This window comes from Aptenodytes patagonicus, chromosome 18, assembly GCF_965638725.1.
Source record: "Aptenodytes patagonicus chromosome 18, bAptPat1.pri.cur, whole genome shotgun sequence".
NCBI lineage: Eukaryota > Metazoa > Chordata > Aves > Sphenisciformes > Spheniscidae > Aptenodytes > Aptenodytes patagonicus.
Window position 1 is genome coordinate 7,703,227 of NC_134966.1, and position 26,628 is coordinate 7,729,854.

Sequence of the window (26,628 nt, forward strand, 5' to 3'; positions counted from 1 at the left end):
ACTGCTTTGGTGTTCAAACCAAACCATGTTTGACCTCATGGAGTTTAAGAACTGCTAAACTACTTTGTGTATGCATGCCTGCTTCTGGCCAGATACATAGAATGGTCCTTATCCCTGTCTCTTGATCTGATGTCTTAAGGCGTCTGATAGTTCCTGAGCGAGAGACTTTGTTTAACACCCTGGCTAATAACCGGGAAATAATCAATCAGCAGAGGAAGAGACTAAACCACCTCGTGAACAGCCTGCAGCAGCTCCGACTGTATAATCAGACATCTCAGTGGAGTGTTCCCAGTGATACATCTTCTCTTAGCAGTGCTCAAAGGTATGTGAAACACGAGTGGTGTTGACACACCTTCTCTCTTGCCCCCAGCAATGTGCAAGGGTTTATCCTCCAAAGAATGATGTTCTGTGGATGTGGTATGGGAGGACAGAATGTCCTAAAAATGATACTGAACTATGCTCAGGTAATACAGAAGGTCATTGGTTATATTCTGTGACACACTGTTCGATGCTTATCAGAAGTTTCCCCTAAAAGTTAGATTTTTTTAAAATAAACAGGATAATAGAGCCTCCAGGCTGAGGTACTGCTGGTTGTCTGTCTGAATTCAGGGGAAGAAGTGAATGGCTCTTAGAGTTTCCAAAATAATGAAAGATGCATGTGTTTAAATAGCACAGTATCTAGAGGAGCCAATTGTCCTTCCAGATAAGCCAACGGTTCTAGTGGCTCCTTTGGCCCCCTTTTGTTCCTGATTTGGTTGGTTTCTTTCTGCTGATCATGGTTTTTCACTGCTCTGCCTTGTCCCAGTTTTGACAGCGACCTTGAAAGCCTGCGCAATGCCTTGATGAAAACTACCTTGGAATCACATGCCAAACCTCTGCCTAAAGTACCTGGTAATTTATTCTTCCTGGCATTCACACCATAAATGTGAATTACTTTTTTTGACTTGCTGTTTGATTATAGACTAATAACTGTCTTTGGTTTTCCAGCTAAATTATCCCCTGTGAAACAGGCACAGTTGAGGAATTTCCTAGCCAAGAGGAAAACTCCACCAATTAGGTCTACAGCCCCAGGTAAACCTTTAGTTACCGTAGAAGTCTGAAATGCTTTCCAGGAGGGTGACTTACCTGCTGTCGGAATCAGTCCTGAAGTTAGCTTTTGGCTTCTCACTCCTCAACCCCTACTTCTCATTTCTTGTTCCCCCATCTGCTGTCAGTAAGAATTTCCTCCAGTTACCGTCTTGTTAAAGGCTGCCTTTCCTGGCAGTTAAGAAGTCAAATCCTATCAATGCAGGATTAAAACAAGCCAGTAGAAGAGCATCCTAAAATAAGGTGTCTCTGTCTTGGCTATTAGGCTGGATGGTTCCCTCAACTTAATACACACACGTGATTTTGTTTGTGATATTGCAGCAAGTTTGTCCCGATCTGCCTTCTTGTCCACAAGATATTATGAAGATTTGGATGAAGTCAGTTCAACATCCTCAGTTTCCCAGTCACTGGAGAATGACGATTCACAGGCAGTGGACCAGGAAGAAGAGGCTGCTCCAGTCCAAGTCCCTCGTCACGCTCCTGTGGTCCGTACTCCCTCTATCCAGCCTGGTTTGATGGCTCAGTCTCCATCCTTTGGGAAACAGCACCTCTCCCTGGGTACTTTGCGTGAGTTGTTTTTGCAACGTCTCTCCTATTCTGCGCGTGTTCTTGTCAGTATCTTTAACCACTGTATCCATTGCCAGTGCTTCAGGTCCTGCAGAAATGAGATTGCAGCATGCAGTGTTACATTGCCAAGTTTCCAGAAGCAGTTAGAGGAGTGGCATTGTAACTTCATGAACTTGAGCTAAAAGCACTAAAATATCTTGACTCATTGACTGTGATTTTCTGATAGCCTGTTTCTTTCAGATAGTACTGACCATCGGTAGCATTGTCTTCCTTTAGTAATTTGCCTTAAGCGTATGCCATTATTTCTTAAAATAATGCCCAAAGACCAGGAAACTGAAGTACTACTGCATTTGGTTGGTGTGGCCAGGGTTAGGAGTTCTGAGCCCAGAACTCACAATAAGAACTATATTTGCATACGCTCGGTTTTTCTTGTGCGAGAGAGGTTTTTTTAAATCTCTGTAGCCAGAGAGAAAAATAAGGTGTCAGCAGAATTGTCTGTAACAGCAAACTGAAAGCCATCTAATGCATTGAAATGACAGCTATTGAGACTTATTTGCTAAATTCATTGGGGTATACAGAAACTGCCAGGGACAGATTGTGTTGATTGTTTAAAAGGCCTGCATGTCAGTCTTGCAGAAGGAAGCTGTGTACTTAGAGGAAATGTAGTTCAGCAAAGGCTTTCAAGTCTCCCTGATTTGTAGAGATAGTGAACTGTAAGATTTTTGTTTGTTTGTTTTTCAGTGCCTACATCTTCAAACAGAATCATACCACAAGGGGCAGACAGTACAATGCTTGCAACGAAGACTGTGAAACATGGGGCCCCTGCTCCCACTGTCACTGTTCCAGCACCACAAGCAGCTGCTGCTGCAGCTCTGCGGAGGCAGATGGCTAACCAGTCCCCAGGTAAAAGGATGGCTAATTGCCCAGGTGACCTCTGAGCAGCTGAATGTGGCTTTCACAGGAGTTTAGTGCTCTCGAAGGAGAAGATCATCAAACAAAATGTGACACAGATCTGTATTTGTTGCACCTCTGAGCTGTCCACTGTTTCTTTGTCTTCCTTCTTCCTGTAAGCTACTAGTACAAAATGCCTGAGAAGCTCCCACCTCAGGTTTCTTTGTACCCCTTCTCATCTGTGCAGTGGCAGAAATGTCGATGACTCTTAGGAGATCCTGGCATGGCAATTGATCTGTGTGCAAGAAACTCTGTTGGAGAGCAGAGGAAGGAGGTCACTGGCCTATATTAATAACTTTTCATTATTAGCTCTGCAATTAAAGATCTGAATTGTGAAACAATTTTAATATTGAAAAGTTAAAGGTGAACTGTTGAGTTAAGCCTTGGATCTGCTTGTAAGGTTTTGAGTTGACAGGAGAAAGGTTCCCCAATTTAAGCTTTTCTTGTTTGGTTTTAGACATTTCTCGGTGCTTCCCCAGTGCTGCAGCGTCAGTGCAGAAGAGAAACAAAATTCAGTTGCTGGTAGAGGAATTGGATTAGTTTATTTTCCTTGCCCAAGGAAAGCATAAGTGCAGAGAGTGGACTAGTGACATGATTTCTGGCAGAGGCTGGGGTGTAACTACACAGGTCATTTCTGTTAACCTGAGGTGTTACAATGTAGGTGAGGGAAAGTTCGTAAGAATAATTGGGTTTGGTCAGCTAACAATGAAAAATGTACTGGCTATATAGAAAGCTGTCCAATTCTTTGGTGTCCTTATTGAAGGCTGAGATAACAAACATTTTGGGCCAGATACACCACGTACCTTCTAGAAACTTGGATGGATTTCTTCTGGAGTTACTCGTAGGCACCATATTGAATGAAATGCTTAATATGGACATCATCTTTACCTCTTTTTTTTTTTTTCCTCCTTAAAGCTGTAAGCACCTCCTTGACTGAATCAACTCTGAAAAATGTTCCTCAGGTGGTGAACGTGCGAGAACTCAAGACTGGTGCATTGACTCCAGCTGTCTCTGCAGTAATAGGGTGAGTGGGTGCTCCCCTTCTTTCTGGCAGCCTTCGGTAGCACTTGCAATAGAGCACATCTGCTGGTGGGGAGCAGTAGTAGTATTTCACGTAGCCTGGCGATGTAAGACCTAAAGTGGATGCATTTAGAGAAGAGTATTGGGTTTGTGGAATGAAAGGAAGAAACATTTTCTTTCCAGGTCATTCAAGGATTTGCTAATGGCTTGTCCTGAACAAATGACGAGACCAGTATTAACCTCCTTCTCCATTAGTCTGTGAAATGCATTTTAGTGCATCCTCTCCTTTTGGGATCCAGTGGTTTTACTGCTAATATGTACTTTGGATCTGGTATCTCTGCAGTCACTACCTCTGTTCTGCCTCTTTCTGTGAGGGAAATGCACCCCGCTGTTGCTGAGTGTGGTCTGTCGCTTTAAGCTGTCCAGATGTTGTGCCTTCTACTTTGTCATCCATTACAGAGAAAACTTTCTCTGGAGTTATGCCTCTTCTTTATCAATGATCTGGATGAGGGGATTGAGTGCTCCCTCAGTAAGTTTGCAGATGACACCAAGTTGGGCGGAGCGTTGATCTGCTCGAGGGTAGGAAGGCTCCGCAGAGGGACCTGGACAGGCTGGATTGATGGGCGGAGGCCAACTGTATGAGGTTCGACAAGGCCAAGTGCCGGGTCCTGCACTTCGGCCACAACAACCCCATGCAACGCTACAGGCTTGGGGAAGAGTGGCTGGAAAGCTGCCTGGCGGAAAAGGACGTGGGGGTGTTGGTCGACAGCCGGCTGAACATGAGCCGGCAGTGTGCCCAGGCGGCCAAGAAGGCCAATGGCATCCTGGCCTGTATCAGAAAGAGTGTGGCCAGCAGGAGTAGGGAAGTGATCGTGCCCCTGTACTTGGCACTGGTGAGGCCGCACCTCGAATACTGTGTTCAGTTTTGGGCCCCTCACTACAAGAAGGACGTTGAGGTGCTGGAGCGTGTCCAGAGAAGGGCAACGAAGCCGGTGGGGGGTCTGGAGCACAAGTCTGATGAGGAGCGGCTGAGGGAACTGGGGTTGTTTAGCCTGGAGAAAAGGAGGCTGAGGGGAGACCTCATCGCTCTCTACAACCACCTGAAAGGAGGTTGTAGCGAGGTGGGGGTCGGTCTCTTCTCCCAAGGAACAAGCGATAGGACGAGAGGAAATGGCCTCAAGTTGCGCCAGGGGAGGTTTAGATTGGACATGAGGAAAAATTTCTTTACTGAAAGAGTGATTAAACATTGGAAGAGGCTGCCCAGGGCAGTGGTTGAGTCCCCATCCCTGGAGGTATTTAAAAGACGAGTAGATGAGGCGCTGAGGGACATGGTTTAGTGGGCATGGGGGTGTTGGGTTGACGGTTGGACTCGATGATCTTGGAGGTCTTTTCCAACCTTAATGATTCTATGATTCTGTCTGTTCCCAGATTCACCCCCTGGGGGGCAAGAACTGTGCTCTGGCTTTTCTGGAAACTTGTCTCAAATTTTTTGACATCAGAATTTTGACTGAAGGGTTGGGTGTCAATAGGGGCTGATCACTTTGGAAAAATACAGAGCTGCAAGGCTGTCTTCCTCATGAGTAAATTATGAATGTTGTCTTCTGGTATTTAACCTTGAATTTGTTAAGATTTCTCGTGAGTTAGCTGTAACACTTGGCTTTCCTACTTCTCTGCCTCCTACAGACAACAGCCAGCTCAGCTCATTCCAGAGATTTCTGTCTTATCACCAGGGTCTGTCACCAGCCACAGAACTAGTCCTTTTCCCTGTCGTTGTAACGACCTTGAAACTGTCTTTGCTTGAAGTTCCTACTATTGCTTAAGACCAAGATAATGTATGGCTGTTTCTGAGCTGGGGAGGCAAGGGCACAATGAAAAGTCTGAGCAAAGTTGGGCTTGCTGCATAAAGCAAGATAAACTCACCACATACATCTGATTATAAGTCCACATGGAGTTGCAAATGCTTTATCCATATCACTGTGGGCTATACGTGCAGCTCCTGGAACAATTTCTGTTGTTGCATCACTTCTGGTTTTCATACATGTATGTATACTCTTCACTGTCAAAGAAAAAAGGTGGAATTCCTTTGATGCAGCTTTTCAAAAAGGGAACAGAGTCTTACAGCGGTGGTACTCAGCTGCTGATCTTGAAATTTACTTCAAGGTTTCTTCTGCATTTTAATTGGGAAACAGTTTGAGAGCTTTTTACTATTTTATTTTCTCCTAAAAGTGATAAACTGAGAGGGAGAAGGGCAATGCTACATTTTTTTAAAGTAAAATTTGCAAACAGCTCTGCTTGGGAAATTTTGCTAAAAGCAGTGTTATGACCAGGAAGAGTTCTCCACCCTTTGTTTCATGAAAACTACGATGAAAAAAGTAAAGAGTACTGGCTGTACGTAGACAAGGACACGAGCGAGCAATACATATCTGAGATTGGTTTTCACTTGAACTGTAGTTAAAGACCTGTCTTACTTTCAAGTAGTTTTAGACTGGCAGTATTGATTGATCTCTAATTTATAGGGCACCAGCTAGCTTGATATCTTGAAGGCTTTTTACAGTCTTATTTTGTAGCTGACCCCATAAAAATGTACTCTCTGAAAATTCTACCCAAATCAACTGTGCCTGCCAGTCAGATTCAGCACTAAAATAAAGAGCATTCACCCAGCAAAATTAATTCACCAGTTTTTGCTACTTCAGACATCCTGGCTCTCTTTTGCCGCCACAGCACACTCTTCGGGTTGTTAAGCAGTAATGATTTTTCAGTTGTTATCAGTTGTTCAATGGCCTGTGGCTAGGTGTGTTGGTGGTCCCAGTCCAGTTACTTATATATAGTTTTCAGTGGAAAAAACAACCTCTTTCCACAACTGAAGTAAAAAACAGCATTTTCATAGACTTCTCGGAGAAGCAGTGGGTCAAGTGATCTTGAGACTTCTGGGGAAAAGGTCCCACCCTACCATGAATTTCACAGACATTCCTTTGTTTTCTTCTTTGTTCAGGGTTTGTATGAACTTGAAATTTACAGCTGCATCATCCCAACGTGGACTCTTTCCTGTGCTAATCTGAAGCTTTCCCTGTTTACTTTACTTTTGCTCTGGGCAGAGGGCAAATCCAGGCCATGCAATGTAGAGAGAGAGCGCTCGTTGCTGGAAGGAAGGACTTACTAGTAATGCAAAGCTGTTAAAGGCACAGAACCCTATCCAAGACCAAATGGCTATGCAAAATTACTGTTTCATGCATGTGTCCCCTTCCTTTGGAATATAGTAGCAAATTTCTGTGAGTTGGCCTGTAGCTGACCAAATAATAAATGGGAGCCCTCTTGCTTTAGGAGATATATAACTTTTGATGCCCAGATTCACGTACTGTCTGGGATTTGCAGCCTCAGCCCTTTCTATAGTAGAGAGATTGCTTATTGCCTTGGGGAACACCTGGCCTGAGTCAAGATGGAAGAGCCTGCTAGGGTAAGAGAAAGCTGGCCTTTGCCACCAAGAGAATGCAATCAGTGTTGAATTTAAGCTTCCGAAAGCTTCTGGTATTGGCCATTTAAGCTGCTGAACCTGGTGAGCCGCAGACTTGAGGAGATGTTAAAACTGGATGGCTGTTCCCAAGTTACAGAGATTTGGTGTGTTAATGGCCCACAGCACGTAGGTAGGATGCTTCACCCCAGAAGTAGCTGCCGTTCTGCAGCAATTGTCTGTGGACTCTGATGTACAATTTATTTCATGGTCAAAATTCCCAAACCTATAGTGTAGAATATAGGTTAATTTTATCGCAGTTCTTGCCATGACTTCATTAATGTTTATACTACATTTCAAAGACATGAAGCGCTTCCCCCCCACACCCCCAGCTTTGTCTCCTTGCTCAGCATTTCTGAGAGTTGCATGTACTTGTCTGGGCTCCACACTGTAAAGGAAGCTTCTTAAATTTGTTATCCACTAGGCATAAAATTGTAATCCCCTTACCTGCTGATTTTTCATCAACTCCCTGTAAAATAGAAAGGCCTGACTCTCTTCAGAGACAAGAGTGTGTGAAGAAGACTTGATCGTTTAAGTCTAGAGCTTTAAACACATCTGCAGACTTCCTTTGTTAAATGTGGCTGATTCATTTAAGAGGTTTATTCCCTAATCAGATTTGTTCGTTTGGAGTTGTGTGTGGAATCTTTAATAGCAGCGGTTGTTCAAGACTTCTGGAAGCTGTGCTTTTTGAGAGGCGAGGAAGTCCTCTTTTAGACTAGTCATTCATTTAACGTTTTAATTTTTCTTTTTAAGATCATCTGTACCTCACTCTGCAGCCCAGGCAGTCCACCAAGTTTTGGCTACTGTTGCTACAAATCAAGCTAAACAGGTATCTTGATATAGAACATTTTCCCTGTGGAATACTGTACCTGGGCATGCTCAGGACAGTTTGGGGGTTTAATTATTGGTGAACAGGTCATCTAAAAATCGCTCTTCACAGCTTGCCCTGCATTCTTGGCAAACCATTTATTTATCTGTGACCTCGACAATGTGATGCCAGGCATATCTTTGTTATGTCTTGCCTTTTCTCTCTTTTGAAGACTTGCAGCTTTCTAATGGCCACAGCCTTGCAGCAGTAAGGGTTACAACGAACAGCAAAGGAAACTGTATTAGGTAGATATACCTAAATTTCACCCAAAAAAAAGTGCTAGGCAATCAAGGGAGAGAGTAGTTTACCTATCCTGTTATTCTACTGAAAACATTTCTTATTGGTTGACAAGCTGCTAGGTTTTATGTCCACACATCAAAAAACCACGCAGCAGTCTTTGTCCCCTGGAATCATTGAGCTGTTGCCCATGGAGGCTTACTGGCCTCTGCAAGAGACTTGTTGGAAAAAGTTGAGTATTGACCCTGTATTTAAGCGTCAAGACATAATGGGCCCAAGATTGAAGGGCACTTCTAAGTGCTTCAACCACCTTCCTCTAGTTTCTTCTTAAGTCATTGCATGACTTTCATAATACCAGATCAAGGTCAGAAGGGCCTTTGTTAACGGACAGACTGCACTGACCTGAAGTGGTATTGTATTTTTTAGACACCTCTAACAAGCTCGCTTAAGGGACAGACTCCACCTTCCTCTGTGTGTGCACCCTGTCCCATGGCATCTACAACTGGTCCAACATCATCTGGCAACAAAATCTCAGGTAAGTTGTCTTTAGTGGAGGCGGAAATAAGGCCTGGATGTCTCTTGCCACCTGTCAGGGTGTGCAATCCAGGGAATGAAGACACTGAGGAAAAAAAATTTGCCTCCACTGAGAGGCTGCTGTGCCAACCTTGAGGGAGAGAATTTGAAAAACCAAGATACAGAAGAGCAGGAGAGTGGCTTTGTATACAGCCCTGTGTTTTGTCTCTGTGCCTGCATCTAGAATTCAATGATACAATTCCTTGTTCAGAGTGGGCTCAGAATGTGTTAACCCTTATCAAGGAATGCTGAAAGCACATCTACCAAAGGCTACTGTGGTTTGACAGCAAATCAAAAGCAGGCGTCTTTGCTGTTCTGTTTTTCAAACATGAAAATAATGCTGTTTTTAAACATTTTAAACATGCTGGTTTGATTTTTAAACATGCAGCACCGTAGGAGTACCTGAACTAGCTTGAAATGAACTAATTCAGGTACTGGGTCTGTTGAGCATTGAGCTGTATGACCAACTTCAAAGCCAGTTCAGATACTGTGATCAGTCGCACACAGTTTAGAAGCTTCTAAGGAAAGGATTGCTCAGTTTACATCATTTGGTGCAAATGGGGGAAGAGGAAACACTTAGGGAAGGAAGGAATTGATTTTTAATGTGTATTAGATAATAATGCTTGCATTGGACATGGTTTTATAAGCCTCTTGCATAAATATGTGAAATCCATCTCTGTTGCTCTTCTGCCTTTAATCCGTGGATGTAGGTTGCCTCTTAGCCAGGGGTAAGAAGCAGTAAAAATAGCTAGGAATCATATTTGACTTGGCAAATGCTTCTTAAATTTTGGTTTATTGAAAATGTCAGCTCCTGAATTTGATAGCGCTTCCTTTTTATTTGAAATGTGTTTTGATATGTTGATGAGAGATTTTACCAAGGATTTCTTGATTTTATTGTTTAATTTTTATTGTCAAGATGATGACACCTATCTTTGCTCTAATCTGATATATGTTATTGCCTTAAATCTTTGAAATAATTCATGTGTTTGCTGACATTGTAGCAGTAGCAGGAATGCCTCTGTGTACAAATATCAGACCTGGTATAAGTGGCAAAAAAGCTTTTCTTCCAATTGATCAAACTGGAGACTGCGTGTGCAAGCTATTCCTTCCTTTTCTGATAGTTGGATGACAAGGTGCTTTTTTCTCTTTTGTAATGCTTGTTCTTATAACTTACAGGACAAGGGACAGTAAAAACAGTTACAGCTGTGACTTCTTCTACAGTGACATCAGTACAAGCAACAACTGCACAGCTTAACAAAGCGTTCTCATTTTCTTCTGTGGGGTCTGTATGAACGTTAAGATTTCTTTGTAGTTGATGTTAAATATGAGTATCGGCTGTTACAGCAAGCGTTACCTACAAGCTGCATAGTACTGTAAAATGGCACCTGCAAATGTTAGATTGGGGGGGCAGGGGTTGCACCAGAGTACTTGGAAGACCTTCTTGTTTGTGGAAGCCTACCTGAGTGAGGTCTGAAGGTCTGTGAGAATTTTACACGATAACCGTGTTGCTTTGAGATTTTTCAGTCTGTAACTAATGAAGAGTAAATAATGACTGGCTTTCTTTTCAGGTTTATCTATAGTGGACTATTGAACAAATCATACACTGTGTGTACTGGTATTTCTCATCATCAGGTGATGATTTGAGATTAGAGCGATATGAACCATAGAGAATGTGGTTAAAGCACCCACTCATGGTCTGATGCACTGGGTTCACTGGCTGTCTTTGAGTGCACATCACCGCTTCTCATAGAGTTAGAGAAGAACATTTATGCTGAATCTTGTATGTTGGGGTTAAGGAAGAGGAAAAAGAGGCAGACCATAGCTAGTTTTAAACCTTGTTCTTTATTTAGTGAACAAAAGAGCAGTAGCAGGAAAATCATCCCTAGCAAGTTGTGCAGAGGCATGTGAGAATGAACTTCAGCTTTACAGCAGCAGGAGAAGAGGTTGAACACTGGGAGCTTCTGCTCCCAGAGAAGAAGAAGAAAACCTGAACGTGGTCATATTAACACTTGTCACCTCTGAAGATGGATTCCAAAGGGAATGATGTTGGGTCTTCTAACCTGGGCATACATATAAGGGTTTCAAATGCTGGCAGAGGTTTGAGAGACAGAAGTGCTGGAATTCCCAGTTAGGACTTGAAAATTGTGCTGCTGGTCAAACTTGCTGAATTACTTATTTTAGTACAACAGAACAAATTCCATGTTTTGGCTTGAAAAGTAGTCTGTTCATGAAGGTGACTAGAGAGTCCCCATGCCATCTGGTGATCTCTGTTACATAACAATAAGACAAAGCAAGGCGCATGTTATGAACATATAGTTATTCTGAAATCTCTCTTATGGAGTGTTTTTTCACGGATGACAGGAATATTTCTTTGATCATATCTTACGTTTGGGGGAGAGGGATGACTCCTTAGAAATGATTGTTTGAAATTCTGCATGTTTACCTATCTAATACTCAAGTGAATTTCTCTTTATGAAGTGGGTAATATTTCAGAACACACATACTTTCAGATGGCTGGTTTCCTTCAGTCTTAACCATTTCTCTGCAAGTTTGTCAAGTGGATGTTACCCAAACGCCTCGCTGTGCTCTTCAGAGGGCTAAAATAGTCCTTCTGAGAGATGGAAATTCAGATTCAAAAAGGAAACAAACCCTGCCTTTGTCCCAGGCTGCAGTGCCTCAGTCTGTAAACCACATGCTAAATACAGTGCCGTTGCCAGTGATGTCTTAGTTACACGGCCTGACTTCTATGTCAGTAGCTGGTCTTTGAGAATTGGAGAAAGCTTAAAAAGCCTCAGGGAATGAAGGTCTCTGGAGGACCCCAGTGCTCATTATGAAAGATCACAGTATTTTTGCCAGACAATATTTTTAGTGTGAAATAGTCATGGAAACTTTTAATTTCTGTCTTGCTATGAGTGATTTCCTTTTTGACAGGTGGTAGTATCCACTTATTCCCTTTTGTACGTGCACTGTCTCTTACCTTTTAGCTCTTTTAAATAAACTCTAGTCGCCACTGTGACTTCTACTCTTCTTAGTCTCCCTAAAGCTGTCAGGATTTGGTGCGCAGTGTTCAGCTGCCAGGCTGAATGGGGAAGAAGTACACAGCAGAAAGGAAAGAATATGACAGGATGAGGGGTGGTCAAAAGAACTTCCAACTCTGACTCTCTTTAACCCTCTAGAAGCCTTGTCAGAGGGGAAACAAATGGAGCCCAGTCTGTGTACATGCTTCTCTGCCTGTTTAGTTATTGGAGAGACTGTTCTTGTGCCTGACTTTGTGCAAGTCTGTACTGGAAATCTGAGTCTCAAAGTTGTGTTAATCATGGGATTGGAAGTTTCAACACTTTGAGCTAAGTGTCATTCTTTCCCTTTCTCCTCTTTCCTCCTAGATCTGGATTTAATTTTGGTGTCGTCACATCAGCTGCTTCATCACCGACGCTGCCCAGCCTGGCTTCCTCGCAAGGTTAGTTTGGAAGAGTGTGCAAACAACATCTCTTCCCTGCTAAGAGAATGCTTACTCTTCCTAATTCGTGTGGTTCTTGTTTTATGTTGCAGTTCTATTATTAAAATTGCAGCAGCTGCAATAACATTATATACGTATGCTGGATTATGCCCTGTAATGCACAGAAATCTAGGCTACCTGCCTTTCAATTAAGACTAAGTAAAATATTTGCTGCCAAGAACATCTAGGAGGTACTAGTTTATGAAAAGGGTAACATCTGTAGTCATTTTCTCTGCTGTCTTTAATCTGTAGATTTAAAGTTGCTGAGGTGGTCTGACACAGAAAGCTATCATTAAGTGGAATGAGCATTTAGTAATGGGAGGGGAATGCTTGGGATGCCTTTAAAATTGAGTTGACAATATATAGGCTGCCTTTCCATTTCGTAGGTAGACCATATTTGTCCGGTCTGGAAAAAGGGGACTGATACATCTGCTTTACAATATTCTTGAAGTTTTCTGCCTCTAATTTCAGTCTTGCAAAAGAGATTGTATGGTCAAAAACTCGCTTCCAATGTTATTGGTTGCTCTAATAAAAGATATCACCTCTTCTTACAAATCTTGGCTTGCTTATATCCTTAGACCATCACAGCCACAGCAATACTACTAATACTCTGTTGACGTTAAGCAGAGAGAACTAACTTGGCTTAAAACTTGAAGATTCAGTTAACATAAAAGCTTAGGTAAATAACACTGAATAAAGGAGGAGCGGGAGGTGTGGGAGACAGACTTGTAAACTACAGCGTTGTGTGAGGACAGTTACTTCACGCTGCTCCGTGAAATGGTAGGAGCACCTTTGCCTCTGTTAGCTGGTGATGGAAGAACAGCAGAAGGAATTTCAGTGCCTCAGGAGGAAACAAACGCTACGTTATTCAGTGTCAGTTACTAATATACTTAAATATACTTAATATAAGGTAAAACATAAGGATAATACCAGCTGTGCTAAGAAGCTTTTGCTCTTTGTTATTTGATCTCCATGTAGATTTCCTGTATCTTGTCCAAATCAACCCGTGGTCCAAACACCAATGCAGTGTCTTCAAGTCAGAATTTGTGTGTATTTGGTGCTCAGACATGAAATGACAATACATCAAATAAAACTAGTCCAGTCTCCCTTTAAACTTCAGCAGCTTCACACTGTTGGACAGCAGTATATCTTATAAGTGGAGCTGCTTTGGCAATTACATTTGAGGGCTCTTCTCTAGTCTTTCAAAGCTGAAAACAGGCTGCATAGAAACTGGTCAGTGGTCTATAAATAGCTGAATTTGTAAAGAAAGATTTGATTCTGTAGAAGACTTTTCAAGTGCCAGAAAGTATTTTTATGTCCCAAACTCTGTTCTGAGGCATTGATTAAACAGAGAGTTCTGTAGTGAATGTCAGGAATTGTTTAGCTGAACCAAGTAAGAAGGGGTGAAAATGGTGTTAACAGCAAATGGTCTGTAGTAACCAGGTCTTTTATGTTTTTATCAAACTGTTGAAAAAGAGATAGGAGCCAAAGGCTGAAATTGTCTGTACTCAAAGAGAAGGATGGTTAAGTGGAGGCTATGACATGAAAGTAACTGTTTGTCACTGCAACCCTGTCCATAAAGGCTTCAGATGTCATTGTTGTCTCCTGAATGCACATGGAAGTGGCAGTTACCTGATGGTCAGAGGCTTTGTATTTTTGAGGCAAGAGCACTGTCTAACAATGTGAAGCACTAAAGCATGCTATTATTGTAAGAATGATAAATGAGCTTTGCATACCGTAACTCAATTTGTAACTTCTGTCTCTCTCACTGACAGCCCCTGCTAAAGAGTCCACCCAGACGGATTCATTTTCGCTTGCTGGGGGTTCCAAATTTGGAGCAGTCCCTGAGAGCAACTTTGCTTTTGGGTCCCTCAAGCCAGCAAGTGCTCCAGGAGCCTTAATAGGAAATAGCTCCTCAGCAGATGGCACCCAGTCAAACAAACCTGCTGCAACAACATCATCTGCTCCCTCCACAGCCTCTGGCAAGTTGGATGTCCCTCCATCTAAACCAGGAGATCACTTGTTTCAGAGCAATCTAGCTGGGGAAACTCTTGGGAGCTTCTCAGGACTACGGGTTGGTCAAGTAGATGATAATGCCAAGACCACCACTAAAGCACCATCTACCAGTGTTGCAGGAGCACAGTCAACTAAAGTATCTACAATACCTTCTGGGTTTACTTTTGGTGCTCCCTTGTCACTAGGAAAAGCTGGAGAAGCTGCTTCAACATCAGTCGCATCGGCTGGCACGGCATCCCCGTCCATCAGCACTAGTGCCACAGGCAGTTTCTTTGGTAACGTCCAGATAACCAACACAGGATCTTCTGGGGTATTTAATCTTGGAGGCTCTAGCGGCAACAAACCCACCTTTTCCTTTGGTATTCAGCAACCAAACAGTATGAGCACATCCACCTCTACCCCTTCTACTCTCCCTACTTCAACATCCCTCTCATTTGGAAGTTTCCTGAGTTCATCACAAACTGCTGTCCCTGCTGCAACTTCTAATAAGGGTGCAGGGGATGCCAAATTACCGTCCGTGTCAGAAAAGCCATCTGAAAATGAAGCTGTAGCAGCTGGGTCTTCGCCTCCAGTGACACAGTCACCACAGCCACAGATACAGCTTTCAGAGTCTGTTAAAGAACCCGCTTTACCCCAGGCCACAGCCGGGGACGCTGTCTCTGCGGGCTCTGGCATCACATCAGCAGCACCTCCCCCTGATGCCGTTGCTACTCCTGCCTCCACAAGTGATTTGAAGGCACCAGTGCCTCCCGCCGTCTCTGCATCTGCCCCACCAGATCAGAATGTCTCAGTGACAACCTCTACAACAAACGTTGCCTCTCCTGCAGAAGCCACAAGTGTGTTGGCTGCTACCTCTGATGTTACTACATGTGTTCAGAGTCCAGCTGTTGGTGCCTCTGTGTTTGCCCCCACTTCTGCAGGCTCCTCGGTGTTCTCTCAGCCTCCAAGTTCCAGCTCTTCTGGCTCAGCATTTAGCCAGCCTGCTAGTGATACAACTGCCCCTCCTTCCACACCACCTGTTTTTGGACAACTACCAGCAGGTACCACAGCATCCTCTCCGTTTGGGCAACTCACCACCAGTACCTTGTCCACTGCCACCGCTACCACACAGGCTGCCAGCTCAGGTTTTGGTACTTCTGCTTTCGGCACCACCACTACCGGGGGCTTTGGTCAGCCAGCCTTTGGACAAGCGCCGACCTTTGGGCAACCAGCGAGCAGTTCTTCAGGTGGTTTTACCTTTAGCCAGTCTGGGTTTGGGACAATGCCAGCTTTTGGCCAGCCAGCGGCTTCCACAGCAGCCTCGAGCAGTGGCAATGTTTTTGGAGCACCGGCTAGCACCAACAGTGCCAGCTCCTTTTCCTTTGGACAGCCATCTGCCAGCACTGGAGGGGGGTTGTTTGGACAAAGCAGCCCTCCAGTGTTTGGGCAGAACACCGGCTTTGGGCAAGGGGGATCCGTCTTTGGTAGCACTGCCGCCGTTACTACTACCACGTCATCTGCTGGGTTCAGCTTCTGCCAAGCTTCAGGTAAGAGCAAACTGCAGGGGGATGCGATATCCCAGCGGTCCTGTCTGGCTGAAGTACAGAGAGCAGTATATCACTGGGGAAAGTAGGATGTTTTTGTTTTGGTTCCCCCCCCTGCCCCATGGCACTTGATGGGTTTTGGTTTGGGTTTTTTTTTTTTCTTTTTCAATTAGTAAGAATAGAAACTGCAGTGTGTGTGAGGGGGAGGCTAATGTTGGAGACCAAAGAAGCTTTTGCTCTGCTTCGCTATTCACCAGTAGGCCTCTGAATGTAGCCTTTTCAATCCAATCTTGCATTCGCTTTATACTTACAAGTCTACCTTGACTTAATTCTGAATTATGTATTGTCCTGCCTGTTGCACAATAAGTGGGTTGGATTCAGCATAGTGTAAAAGATCTTAAATTAGTATGTTGTAAATTGTTACACTGAAGTGACGAGGCAGCTCTGAGACCATAATCAGGGCAAGGAATACAGATGCAGGACTTCCTTCAGTGGGCTGCATTGAGTACGTGCAACAGTGGCGGTATAGCCAGGTGTAGTACTGTATCATGATCTGGGATGGCAAAAAATTAAGCCCTCAAAGTGATGGGTTAGCTAGGAACTAATCTGTTAAATCCGCTTTTGCATTTGGAAACATCTCAAAATTAAATATAGTGGTAACATGACCATCAGCTACCTGTCTACACAGTTAAATCAAATACTTGCACAGACCGAACCTTCTTTGTCAGTCTCCTTTTGTTCTCCACATTGCTACAATATATTGTTGGGTTTTTTCCAAAGCTTTGTCTGTAAAATCTTTAGAGAGCTCCCAGGGAAAAGTGAAAGGTACATAGTAATAATAGAGAACGTGTATTTCTAAGGAAGAAAAACTAATTAGGCTCATTTAATTAAAAATGATGGCACTGTAGGCAATCTGCTTGCTCATTTTAACTACAGTAACAGAGAATAGTTAAGTTGGGGGAAGTGAACTCTGCTTGAGAAAGGTGTTCCTAATTATAGAAATGCAAGTTTTGTTACACAATGCACATTTAAGTGAACTGGGAAATGGGATGGGGAGTTCTTTTTTTAATCAAAACATTTCATTATCTATAACGGGGATCTTTAGGTAACAAAGCTCAGATCCTCCCTACACAAGGGAAATCAGAATGCTACAGGGCTTGTTCATGACTTGCAGCGTTATTATAGCAATGTTAACAGAAATCCAATTCTCTTATATTGTTAGCAACAATCCCACGAGTGAAAAGGTCTTTTATTTTCTGTTTATTTTTAAGTTGGCCGAAGAGAAAAGGAGAATTACTTTCAAATAAACTTTCAATGGAATTTATTATTTGTGTGTTGGCACATTAAATTTGTCCAACCTAGATACATTTGGTAACATCATTTGCATCCCTGTGTTTTGGCATGGGAGACCTGTCCTTTCCCTGTTCTGGACTAGTGTCACCTCTCTGAATTGTCTTATACCCTAGTAATAGTTCTGGTGGTTTATTTTCCTTTCTTTTCTTAGCAGGTTTTGGTTCTAGTAACACAGGTTCTGTGTTTGGGCAAGCAGCTAATACTGGAGGCACTGTCTTTGGCCAGGCAAGTATTTATTGCTTTTGTAGAAACAAGGGACTGTTATGTATAGTGGACTTGTTCAGGGTTCCCTACCTATTTCTAATATATTTAAAAAAAACAAAACAAAAACTATTTGACATGCTCAGTAAAAAGTGTCCCAGTCTCTAGTGAAGATATGTGCTACTGTAGTGGGCACCAAAGCAGCATCTGTGTGAATGTTTCCAAGGGGTATGGAGAGACAAATGTTTCATCACATGCAAGATAAGATAGAGATGCAGTAAGTCACCTGCCTTTATTCCATGCTAAGTGGAAAGTGGACAGTGTAGGGCAAGTTTCAAAGGCATTATTCTGTACCATAGAGAAGGTTTAAGACAGACTTAAATAAGATTTCACTGCATTACGTGTTGGAAGGTAATTGCTTGCTGGTTCATCAGCCCCTTCGTACATCCAGAGGAATAGGCCAGACAGAAAAATCAGCCTTGGGGGCATGTGCTGCTTTGACTTTGCTTAAATCCCTTTTTTGTCCTTTTTGTGTTCTAGCAGCCATCTTCTTCCAGTGGAGGCTTGTTTGGAGCTGGAAGTGGTGGGAGAGGTGGAGGCTTCTTCAGTGGTTTGGGAGGAAAGCCAAGTCAGGATGCAGCCAATAAGAATCCCTTCAGTTCCTCCAGTGGAGGATTTGGATCTGCAGCTTCCCAGAGTAAGTGAACAAAACAAGAATACAAAATGTGCTGTGATCTCCATCTGCTTTTGTGATCCCATCTGCTTTTCTGCCATTAGTTGTCTTTGAGTAAATTCTGTGTTAACACGAAAGGCTTCTAGGAGGTAACGGAGACAGAGAGTATGCATGATGTGTAATCCGGAATTTTTCTTTTAGGTTTGTGGAAAACAAGTAGGGAAGCTGTTGAAACAAATAAGCAGATGCAAGAAGTGTGAAGAATATCTATATTGTGTAGGGAATTCTTGGCCAAGTGCTTCTTTAAAATTGAATACTCTAAATTCTTGTCACTGAATTTCTGCTTCCAACTTGGTTGGAAGTTAGAAAGCTTTAATTATTTCTCACCTGCCGTAACACTGTAGAAATTGTTAAGAATCCCATCTTCAAGAGAAACAAAGTTAACAAGTGTGTGATGGATAGCAGTTTCCTCAGCTTTGTCCTAAAAATGGCTATCTTTATGCAGCACATGCAAGATATATTTTATCAAAATTTGCTGTAATATATGGGTAAGCTCTCAGTCATTTTTCATGTCTAGAAGAAGATGTGAATTTTTTCAGTCACATGGATGTAGTAAAGAAAAATAAATATGCTTAGTGGTTGGCATGGGGATGTAGTCTGTTTTGGTAAGGAAGCAGAATTACAGAGTTCCTTTTGTCAGTTTTTATACAGATTTGGTAGATGGGGTGGGGGTCTCACAGATAAACTCTTACAAGCGTCGTGAAAGCTGGGTAGATGAGAGGAATTGTCTTAAAGCCCTCTTTGGGAGGAGGGACTCAGCACTTATCCTTTCTTTTGCTCCAGTTGTCAGCTAAAAGGCATCGGTCCACACATGTTTTAGCTAAATCAATCTGCACGTGAGGTGCCACACTAACCCTCCCACATGTTGCTTCTTACCGAGCCAACCAACCTAACAAAAGAGGCATGAAAAGTAGTTAAGAATACATTAAAGCTACCTGCAGGTTCCTTTGCACCAGGGACTTTAAGGGACTATTAGAAATTTTTTCTAGAAGCTGTAAAGGATTAACTGTAAGGGCAAGAATCAATCACTGTCTATTAGTGTATAAAAACACATTAGACTTGAGTTTTCTGGGCTAACAGGTCTTGGTAATACTCTAAAATTTGAGCCGAGATGCATGTATGCCATTGTCTGCTGTAGCAATTAGTTTGAAATAGCAGGCTCTCTCGTGCCTTTCGTGCGCAGCTATTGCAGATCTGCGTTTGTTACATGCATTGGTATGTCACAAACGCTATTCATGATGATTTCTTAACTGTGGCTTTTATTTAATGACTGCCCAGCTTCGTTATTTCATCACTTGCGACTTGGGTTTGGCAGAAGGGGAAAGCAGTAGGGGTGGAGTCCAGCAGGTAGAAAGCACAAAGAAGGAGAAGCAGTGTAAGACGTAAAAGTAGGGGAACAAAGGAAAGCTGTAGAATGAGCTGCAAGTGGCTAGAAGAAGCAATTCAAGTCTTGGGAGAGCAAATCCATTTCTTTTATTGCCTCTTTAATGATCCATTGGGATTAATGATTGAGGTCAGTTCTCTAACCTTGCTAATTTAGTCCTCCTTTATTGCATTGCTGGGTTTTGTGATGAAATAAAACAAGATGGTTCACCAGAGAAAAGCTTTGGTTATTCTGTGTCCTGCCACTGGATACTAAAACTCTGTGTAGCCTTGTGAAAGATGAAAACTTGAGTCATTTCTCAGTAAGGCTGGAAAAGTTTGGCTCCTACTTTAAGGTCCTGTCAGATAGTCATGTTAAGAAATACTGGCCATTGCCAAAATAGCTCAGAATCTTTAATTTGTCAAGAGAGACTGATTCTAGCTGCTGTGATTTCTCACTTGAGGGATTGTCTTTTAGTGACTGCGGCACAGGATGCAACTAAACAAATCATCCATCACTGTGATTTGCTAGATTGCAGCAATAAAGGGTTGTTAGTGGTCCATCAGATCCAGAATGGATCTTGGTGGAACTACAAAGCCCCGTAGGAATAGGGGAAAACTCGGCTTCTCTCGGCAGCATGCTGTTTTCAATGTGGTGTTCATTTTGTGCTTGGGGAAGTAAAAGGCGTTTCCCTTTCTCCTGATCCAGTTAATGAAGCGTAATGTAGAATATTGTCTGTTATGAGCTTCACAAGTATTATTCATCTCCCCAGATTCTTCTAGCTTATTTGGAAACAGTGGAGCAAAGACTTTCGGATTTGGCAGTTCATCTTTTGGAGAGCAGAAGCCTACAGGCACTTTCAGCTCTGGTGGTGGAAGCGTGGCATCTCAAGGCTTTGGGTTCTCCAGTCCAAACAAAGCAGGTACTTTGTTAATCCACCCCCTATGAACACCCACGCTTATCTGTGAGATATTTAGTAGAGTATTCTACTATTTAGACATCTACAGCCTGGACTCAGTACATGTACAGGAATTGTCTCTGAACAATAAATAAAAAATAACTAATGGCTTAGTGAATGGAACTTTAGCTGGTGGATTCAAGGCAGAGATTTACAATCTCTTGTGCAGAAAAGCATCCAGTAAACTACATTTTCTGGTGTTCGTTCCAGAAATTCCCGTTGCAGTTTAAGAGCAGAGAGCTGTGTGAATTATTTCGGTTCTTATGTACCGTACAATGAAGAGTACAGAATATGAAACTGAATAGATTTTTCCTATTTTAGATGCTTCCTTGGAATATTATCTTTCAAACTTCACTCTGGGTTTTGTAACCCTTTTTGTCCCCATTTCTTCATGCGAGTGAATGCACAGGTGTTTACAATGGGAAAGCTTCCTCATAAAATTCATATCAGACATGCTTCAGGTCCTTCTCTTTTGAAATCAGTCTGACCTGTCATCATACTTTCTTCTGTGGTTGAGCTGTTGTTCCCTTTGTCGATTGGGAATTCCCAATATTTGATTCAATTAACTCACAAACCCTCTTTTCTTTTTACTGTCATCTGCCCAAAGAAAGAGCCACAAAAGTAGCGGTGACTGTGATATATTCATTAGAACTGAATGGCAAAATGTTCATTTTGTTAATTACCAGGCAAAAATGGAGGCCCAAAGGATCAGGCAGAGCAAAGCTTTTCTCCTCTATCCTCAGACCGTTCTTACAGTGAACACTGATGAAGATAGGTGTTCCGCTCCAAGTGCGTCTCTTGAAGCTTCATCACTGGGGGAAGTAGGGGAGGTTTGGTCATCCTTGAAGTTGTCTTGAGACAATGGTGCTCAAGAACTCCCTTTGGAGAAGCAGTGCTTTGAGAGGAAGCACTCTGCTTTGACAGTAGCTGTGCTCTCGTGTTAGTGAAGTGGCTGAGAGCATAATGATGCTGCTGTTAGATCCAGCAGCCATTTGTAAGGTGTCTCTCAAGTATTGCATTCTGCTTGGTAGTGGACTGAGTGTCTTGTCTCAGGCATACCTCCCATCTGCTATTTTTGCTAGAGGAGGAGAAAGGCATTGCTGAAGGAAGTTCTTCTTTCATTTACCCAATGACTCTTTCCTTGCTTTTGATTATTTTGGTTTCAAAGTTCTTCTTGAGATAGGATTTTTCAAGAGGTTTCTGCAGAAGCACATCCACTCACACAGAGCCCCTCAGATCCTTCCCTCCTCTGGTTATATTTGCTAAATATTGAAATGAATGGTGTGTCTTCCTCTCCAACTGCAGTGGAAGGGTTTACTTGATTTGAATCCCCCTTTGTCCTGGTTTCACTACTTATGTATTTCACTTTCCTTTCTCCACTGTTTGTTAATATGCATTGCAAAAGAGAGTGTATGCCGAGCAAAGCTTCAGCCCCTGTGATAAATACTCTTAACTTCCTAGAGATAGAGGTAACAAGATATCTGATCTGTGTTTAAATAATTCAGGCCTAGGATTTATTTTTTTCCAGACCTTTTGTTTTTACAGCCAAACAGTATCCATTACCTTGACATGGACTGGAATTTCACCCAGGGTATTAAAATGTGTGGTGGTATCCCATCCTCATCCGTAGTCAAACAAAAGAGCAGGTGTCCTTCACCTTCCACAGTGTCAATTAGAAACAGGCCAATAATATCAGCATATGAACATAGAATGAAATAATCTGGGTAGAAGTCCATTCAGAGCTGCAGAAGGCAGCTAAACCCCAAACAGAAATTTCCAAGAGCAGGGTTGAGTTCTTGATTCCCTGCAGGAATCGTGCAGTTCCACTGACCTGTCATTTAATCATTGCATCTTAGTTTCCACACTTAAACGAGGAGTAGATAATACCCTACCTCCTGAATCTTTTTGCGTCACTGGAGCACCTAAAAATCCAAGCTTGCTATCTACTCTCTGGTCTTAAGAGATGGGGGAGACTTGCCCATTGCACTGGGGAGTTCTTCCAGTTTAAGCACTTGCATGCATGAAATTCTGTCCGCAGGACACTTGTATGTTCTTCCAGAGCTTTACATTAGAAGCCAGGGTAAAACACTGCAACCACACCCCAGCAGCCGAATGTTCACAAAGCTGACCTTTACAGGAGACTTTTCATTTTACATCGTTATATGCAGTTCCTTTGGATAGTAACTTGTTTAAATGGTGATGAGCAGAGCTTTACTTTAAAACTGACTACATGTGCTAAGATTTTTTTTTCCGGTAAGGAGTGCTAGTTTTATGATGAAGGATGGATATGTCGTCTTTTATAATAATAAAAGCATCAGTCTAGCACCTGTTGTATGTATTTTTACTATAACTTGGTTATTGTGCACACTTGCTGCCTCACAATTAAGATACTGGTCTTCTTTTATATAAAGCAAGTGTGCAAGCATGTACGATATATTACCACCTTCTAGTACAGCTCTGGGGATTGAGTTGATCTTGTGCTCAAACATTCAAGAGACCCAGAATGTGGTTTTCTTCTGGATATAACAAAATACCCTGCAGTTTGGAAGCTTTGTGGCAGTTAGTTTTATAAATAATGCTGTGTCCATATGATAAGATGAACAGCCCCATTATGGAGATTGTCTACTTGGAAATCTAGTTTTTGTTTTCTCTTTCTGCATTATTGTTTACATGATGTTCTTGTCCCTTTTTTGCCTCTGTTTTGCTCAGGTGGCTTCGGTGCTGCTCCAGTGTTTGGCAGCCCTCCCACTTTTGGGGGATCCCCTGGGTTCGGAGGGATGCCAGCATTCGGTTCAGCCCCAACCTTTTCAAGCCCTCTGGGCTCAACGGGAGGCAAAGTGTTCGGCGAGGGTACAGCAGCAGCCAGCGCTGGAGGATTTGGGTAAGCCAACCAGGGTCCAGGGTTTGGGAAAACAATGTTCTTGCATGACAAAAACTATTATGCTTAGTTACCTCTGCATTAACGTAAAAAATATATTCTGCGATTGATTGCAAAGCTCTAAGTGTCCTTGGTTTGTTTGTTCGTTTTTTTAAAAAAAAAAATTAAAAAAGGCATAAAACTAAGACTTTAACCCCAAAGGAAATAATGTGTATGATCTTATTTTAATGCTGAAACTGTGTTGAATCTTTAGCGTTAGAGACTGGGGGGGGGGGGAATGTGAGTCATCTTGCAAGTGTCTAAGGAAATGCAGGAGTATTTTCTGTGTGCACACTTAATGAGTTCAAATCTAGGCCTACAAACTATGCCTAGCAAAGAAAATAATAAATACCATTATCTGTGACTCTGTCTAGCCACCTTATCCACTTGTGAGATTTGCGCTAGAGATACTAATGAGAATTCAGTCTGTTCCCTCACCTTTAGGGGAATGGGTTGAAGCACTTGTAACAGCCTGCGCTTCCAGAGCGAATTGTGTTTATCCCACACTGATTGGTTTTACCTGTTTCTTTACCCCTTAAGCCTGTGCTTGGCACCAGCGTAGACAGCACTTTATTCCTTGTTTTGTTCAGCAAATACAGAATTTCAAACCTTGCTAAGCAGCTTCTGCAATAGGCAGCAAATGCAATTCTTCAGTATTGCACTACCAGCAAGCAACTCTCCTTCACGCCCTACAATTATACGCAGACCGAACAGACCCAATTAAAAAAAGAAAAATTGCCAGTGAAAAGAGGAAACTGGATATCTTCCCAATCTTAGTGTTTACATATTTCACAAGTGTTTGTCTTTTTAGTTTCAGGAGGAACTGCCTTTACGTAAGGCACATTAGAACATCCAGAAGTGTAACTTGTTAATTCCCCATGAGGTTAGGCAGATACTCATCTGCCAGGGCACCCCTGAGCTGTGGGAGGCTTCAGCTAGGTGGTTCTGCTACGTCCTGAACTCTGGTGCAGCAGGTTGGAGAGTCCCTTTGGAAAGGGTAAAAACAGAGGCAGCTTAATTAAATCCCCACAAAGAAGGATGCGTTTGTAGGGATGACTTAGCTTCAACTCAACTGATATTTTGTTAAGTTCCAAATTTCAGCCATTGTGCTGCAGGATTTTGTACTGAAGCTGGATGCACTCAGTGACAATGTTGGAAGCTTAAAGATAAAATGGGATTCAGAACAAGCAGCACGCTGATTCAAACAGAGGGCTTGCATAACGAGTCTGCAGACTCAAGAAATAATTCAGTGGCTTAACTTGTGGGAAGTTTTGAGAATATCTTCTCTATTAGAAAGGTGCAGTCTCACTCTGATATCTTCGGAGTTGCCTGAGGAATTTGATTTTGATTTTAAAAACTTTAAAAGAGCGTGCAGAATTCCCAGGCAGCTTTACAAAAATCCAAATCTCACCACAAAATTTTGAGCAATAGTTTAATTCTGCAGTATAAGGTAGCGTCTGCGCAGGACTTCCTTTCTGCCTTTCTCTTGAAGTGAAACTTCAAAAATCCCAAGTCCAGAGAGAAGTTACTTGCCAGTACGTTGTGCAGTATTAGCTCCGAGTTTCTGAGAACACCCTGCTAACTTAAATACATGTGATTCATTGCTGCTTCAATTCTGAAGAATCTGCATCGCTTGGTAAATGACTTGGGTATCAAAAAATAGAAACAACTACACTTCTTCAAAGTCTGCAATTCCGGCTGTTTGTGAGCAAATAATGTTTTGCTTTCATAAACTAACCTCAAGTGCCTCTCCATTCTGTGTTGTATAGGAGCTTTACAAAAGACCTAAAAATCTGGGTAAGATAGTCATTGCCTGGTAACAATTTAATCAAACCTATCTCATGTCTTTTATATGTTTAAAAAAAACCTTGCCCATAGCTTAAGCTATTTCTCTACTTGTACTATGCTTAGCCTTTTTCAACAGGCATGTTCTTCCAGTTGCAACTGAAAGAAGCAGTTTGAACCACAAGTTTCTTTGTCACTATTTTCACCTCCACTTCGTTTCACCGGGTAGACATGATTTGTGTGTTTAGTGGCATAGTCCTGAGAAGATGGAGCACTGTTAAAACCTCTTGTTCTAAAATGCATCACCCCATCTTGCTTCTCTTTAAAAAGAACCACAAAACCTGTTTTGCTCTTCCTGAGAAAACCATGTTTATTGTTCTGAGCTGAAGTTGTCTGCAAGGTACATGGCTCAAGAGCCAAACCAGAGGCACAGGGGTTAGCAGGGCCAAAGATGCAAAGTCACTGAACTGCCCATTGTATCTAATGCTGTGTGTGGAAGTAGTGTGTATGGTTGACAGTGTCTGGGATAGGAGAGGTGATGTCCTTTACCAGGTGAATTGCTTGTCACACTGCTACGAGGGTTGTCTTTTATCTGGAGAGATATATTTTGATGTGTGTTGTGGGTTGGTTTTTTTTTTTGTTTTCTTTTTTAAAGTCTTCTAGATCTGGATGGGTGGGGAGGTGGGTTAACGTGCTGTCAGTTCATATTTTAAGTCAGAAATGACAGGAGCTTGTGTGAGGCACAGCCTTGCAAAGCTGGCACACTATTTGACTTGACCAAGTGTCTGCTCAGGGGTGGGCTGGTGCTGGGTTAGTACTAGTAGCATTGTGCACTTGCAGAGCCTTAGCAGAGCTTGTCATTTGAAAACTTTGTGTCTGCATTTTGCCCAGTTTAAGTTAGAGAAACACTTGAAGCTCATTTTTTGAGTGCACCTCTTATGTTCAGAATCGGGAGAAGGCGGGGGGGGGGGGCAGAGAGCCATAATACATATCGTGGTCTCAGTAGTGTGTCATGCTGATAGCTCTACAATGCCTGGTTGGACGGACTGGGTGGAGAAAGGAGACCAATTTCCATATATAAAAGTGTTTCTTATTTCAGTTCCCAAAAGCAATTAGGGAATTAATCCAAAGGTGGTGGGGAGAAATGCCAGGTAGGGGCAGATCTTCAGGAAAGCACTGGAACTGTGCGTGGTTCAAAATGGGCTGGGGAGAGAAAGGAATTGAGAAATCTGCAGACAGTTTACATGGGCAGTGGGTAAGGTACCGTCTGAAAGTTGGGAGCCTGGGTTCTGTATATGGGCTCTGCTTTGTGCTCTGGCCATGAGCAGCTCATGCCAATTCCGTGTTTGCTGCCCTGTTTGTGAAACAAAACGATGCTGTACTCTGGAGCTTAAAGGGTGAAAACTACACACAGGGGTGAGTTAATATATTCCATTTGATTGCTGGAGTTGGTATTTCCAAGCACTTGAAAAT

The 26,628-nt window shown here is 42.6% G+C and overlaps 1 protein-coding gene across 6 annotated transcripts in view; it reads left to right on the top strand.

Annotated features, from left to right (window-relative positions):
* Positions 1-26,628, top strand: part of NUP214 (nucleoporin 214) — a 46,876-nt gene that overhangs the window by 18,036 nt on the left and 2,212 nt on the right. The window contains exons 19-33 of one of the 6 annotated variants that reach the window (XM_076355073.1): positions 140-322; positions 806-891; positions 988-1,071; positions 1,408-1,653; positions 2,395-2,556; positions 3,520-3,628; positions 7,886-7,961; positions 8,664-8,772; positions 9,987-10,092; positions 12,194-12,267; positions 14,082-15,848; positions 17,350-17,423; positions 17,940-18,096; positions 20,268-20,417; positions 23,163-23,334. In XM_076355073.1, coding sequence (XP_076211188.1) covers positions 140-322; positions 806-891; positions 988-1,071; positions 1,408-1,653; positions 2,395-2,556; positions 3,520-3,628; positions 7,886-7,961; positions 8,664-8,772; positions 9,987-10,092; positions 12,194-12,267; positions 14,082-15,848; positions 17,350-17,423; positions 17,940-18,096; positions 20,268-20,417; positions 23,163-23,334 — 3,555 coding nt within the window. Of the gene's footprint in view, positions 1-139; positions 323-805; positions 892-987; positions 1,072-1,407; positions 1,654-2,394; positions 2,557-3,519; positions 3,629-7,885; positions 7,962-8,663; positions 8,773-9,986; positions 10,093-12,193; positions 12,268-14,081; positions 15,849-17,349; positions 17,424-17,939; positions 18,097-20,267; positions 20,418-23,162; positions 23,601-26,628 lie in introns of those variants that run through there. The other 5 variants (XM_076355075.1, XM_076355074.1, XM_076355076.1 and 2 more) reach the window with 5 other exon arrangements.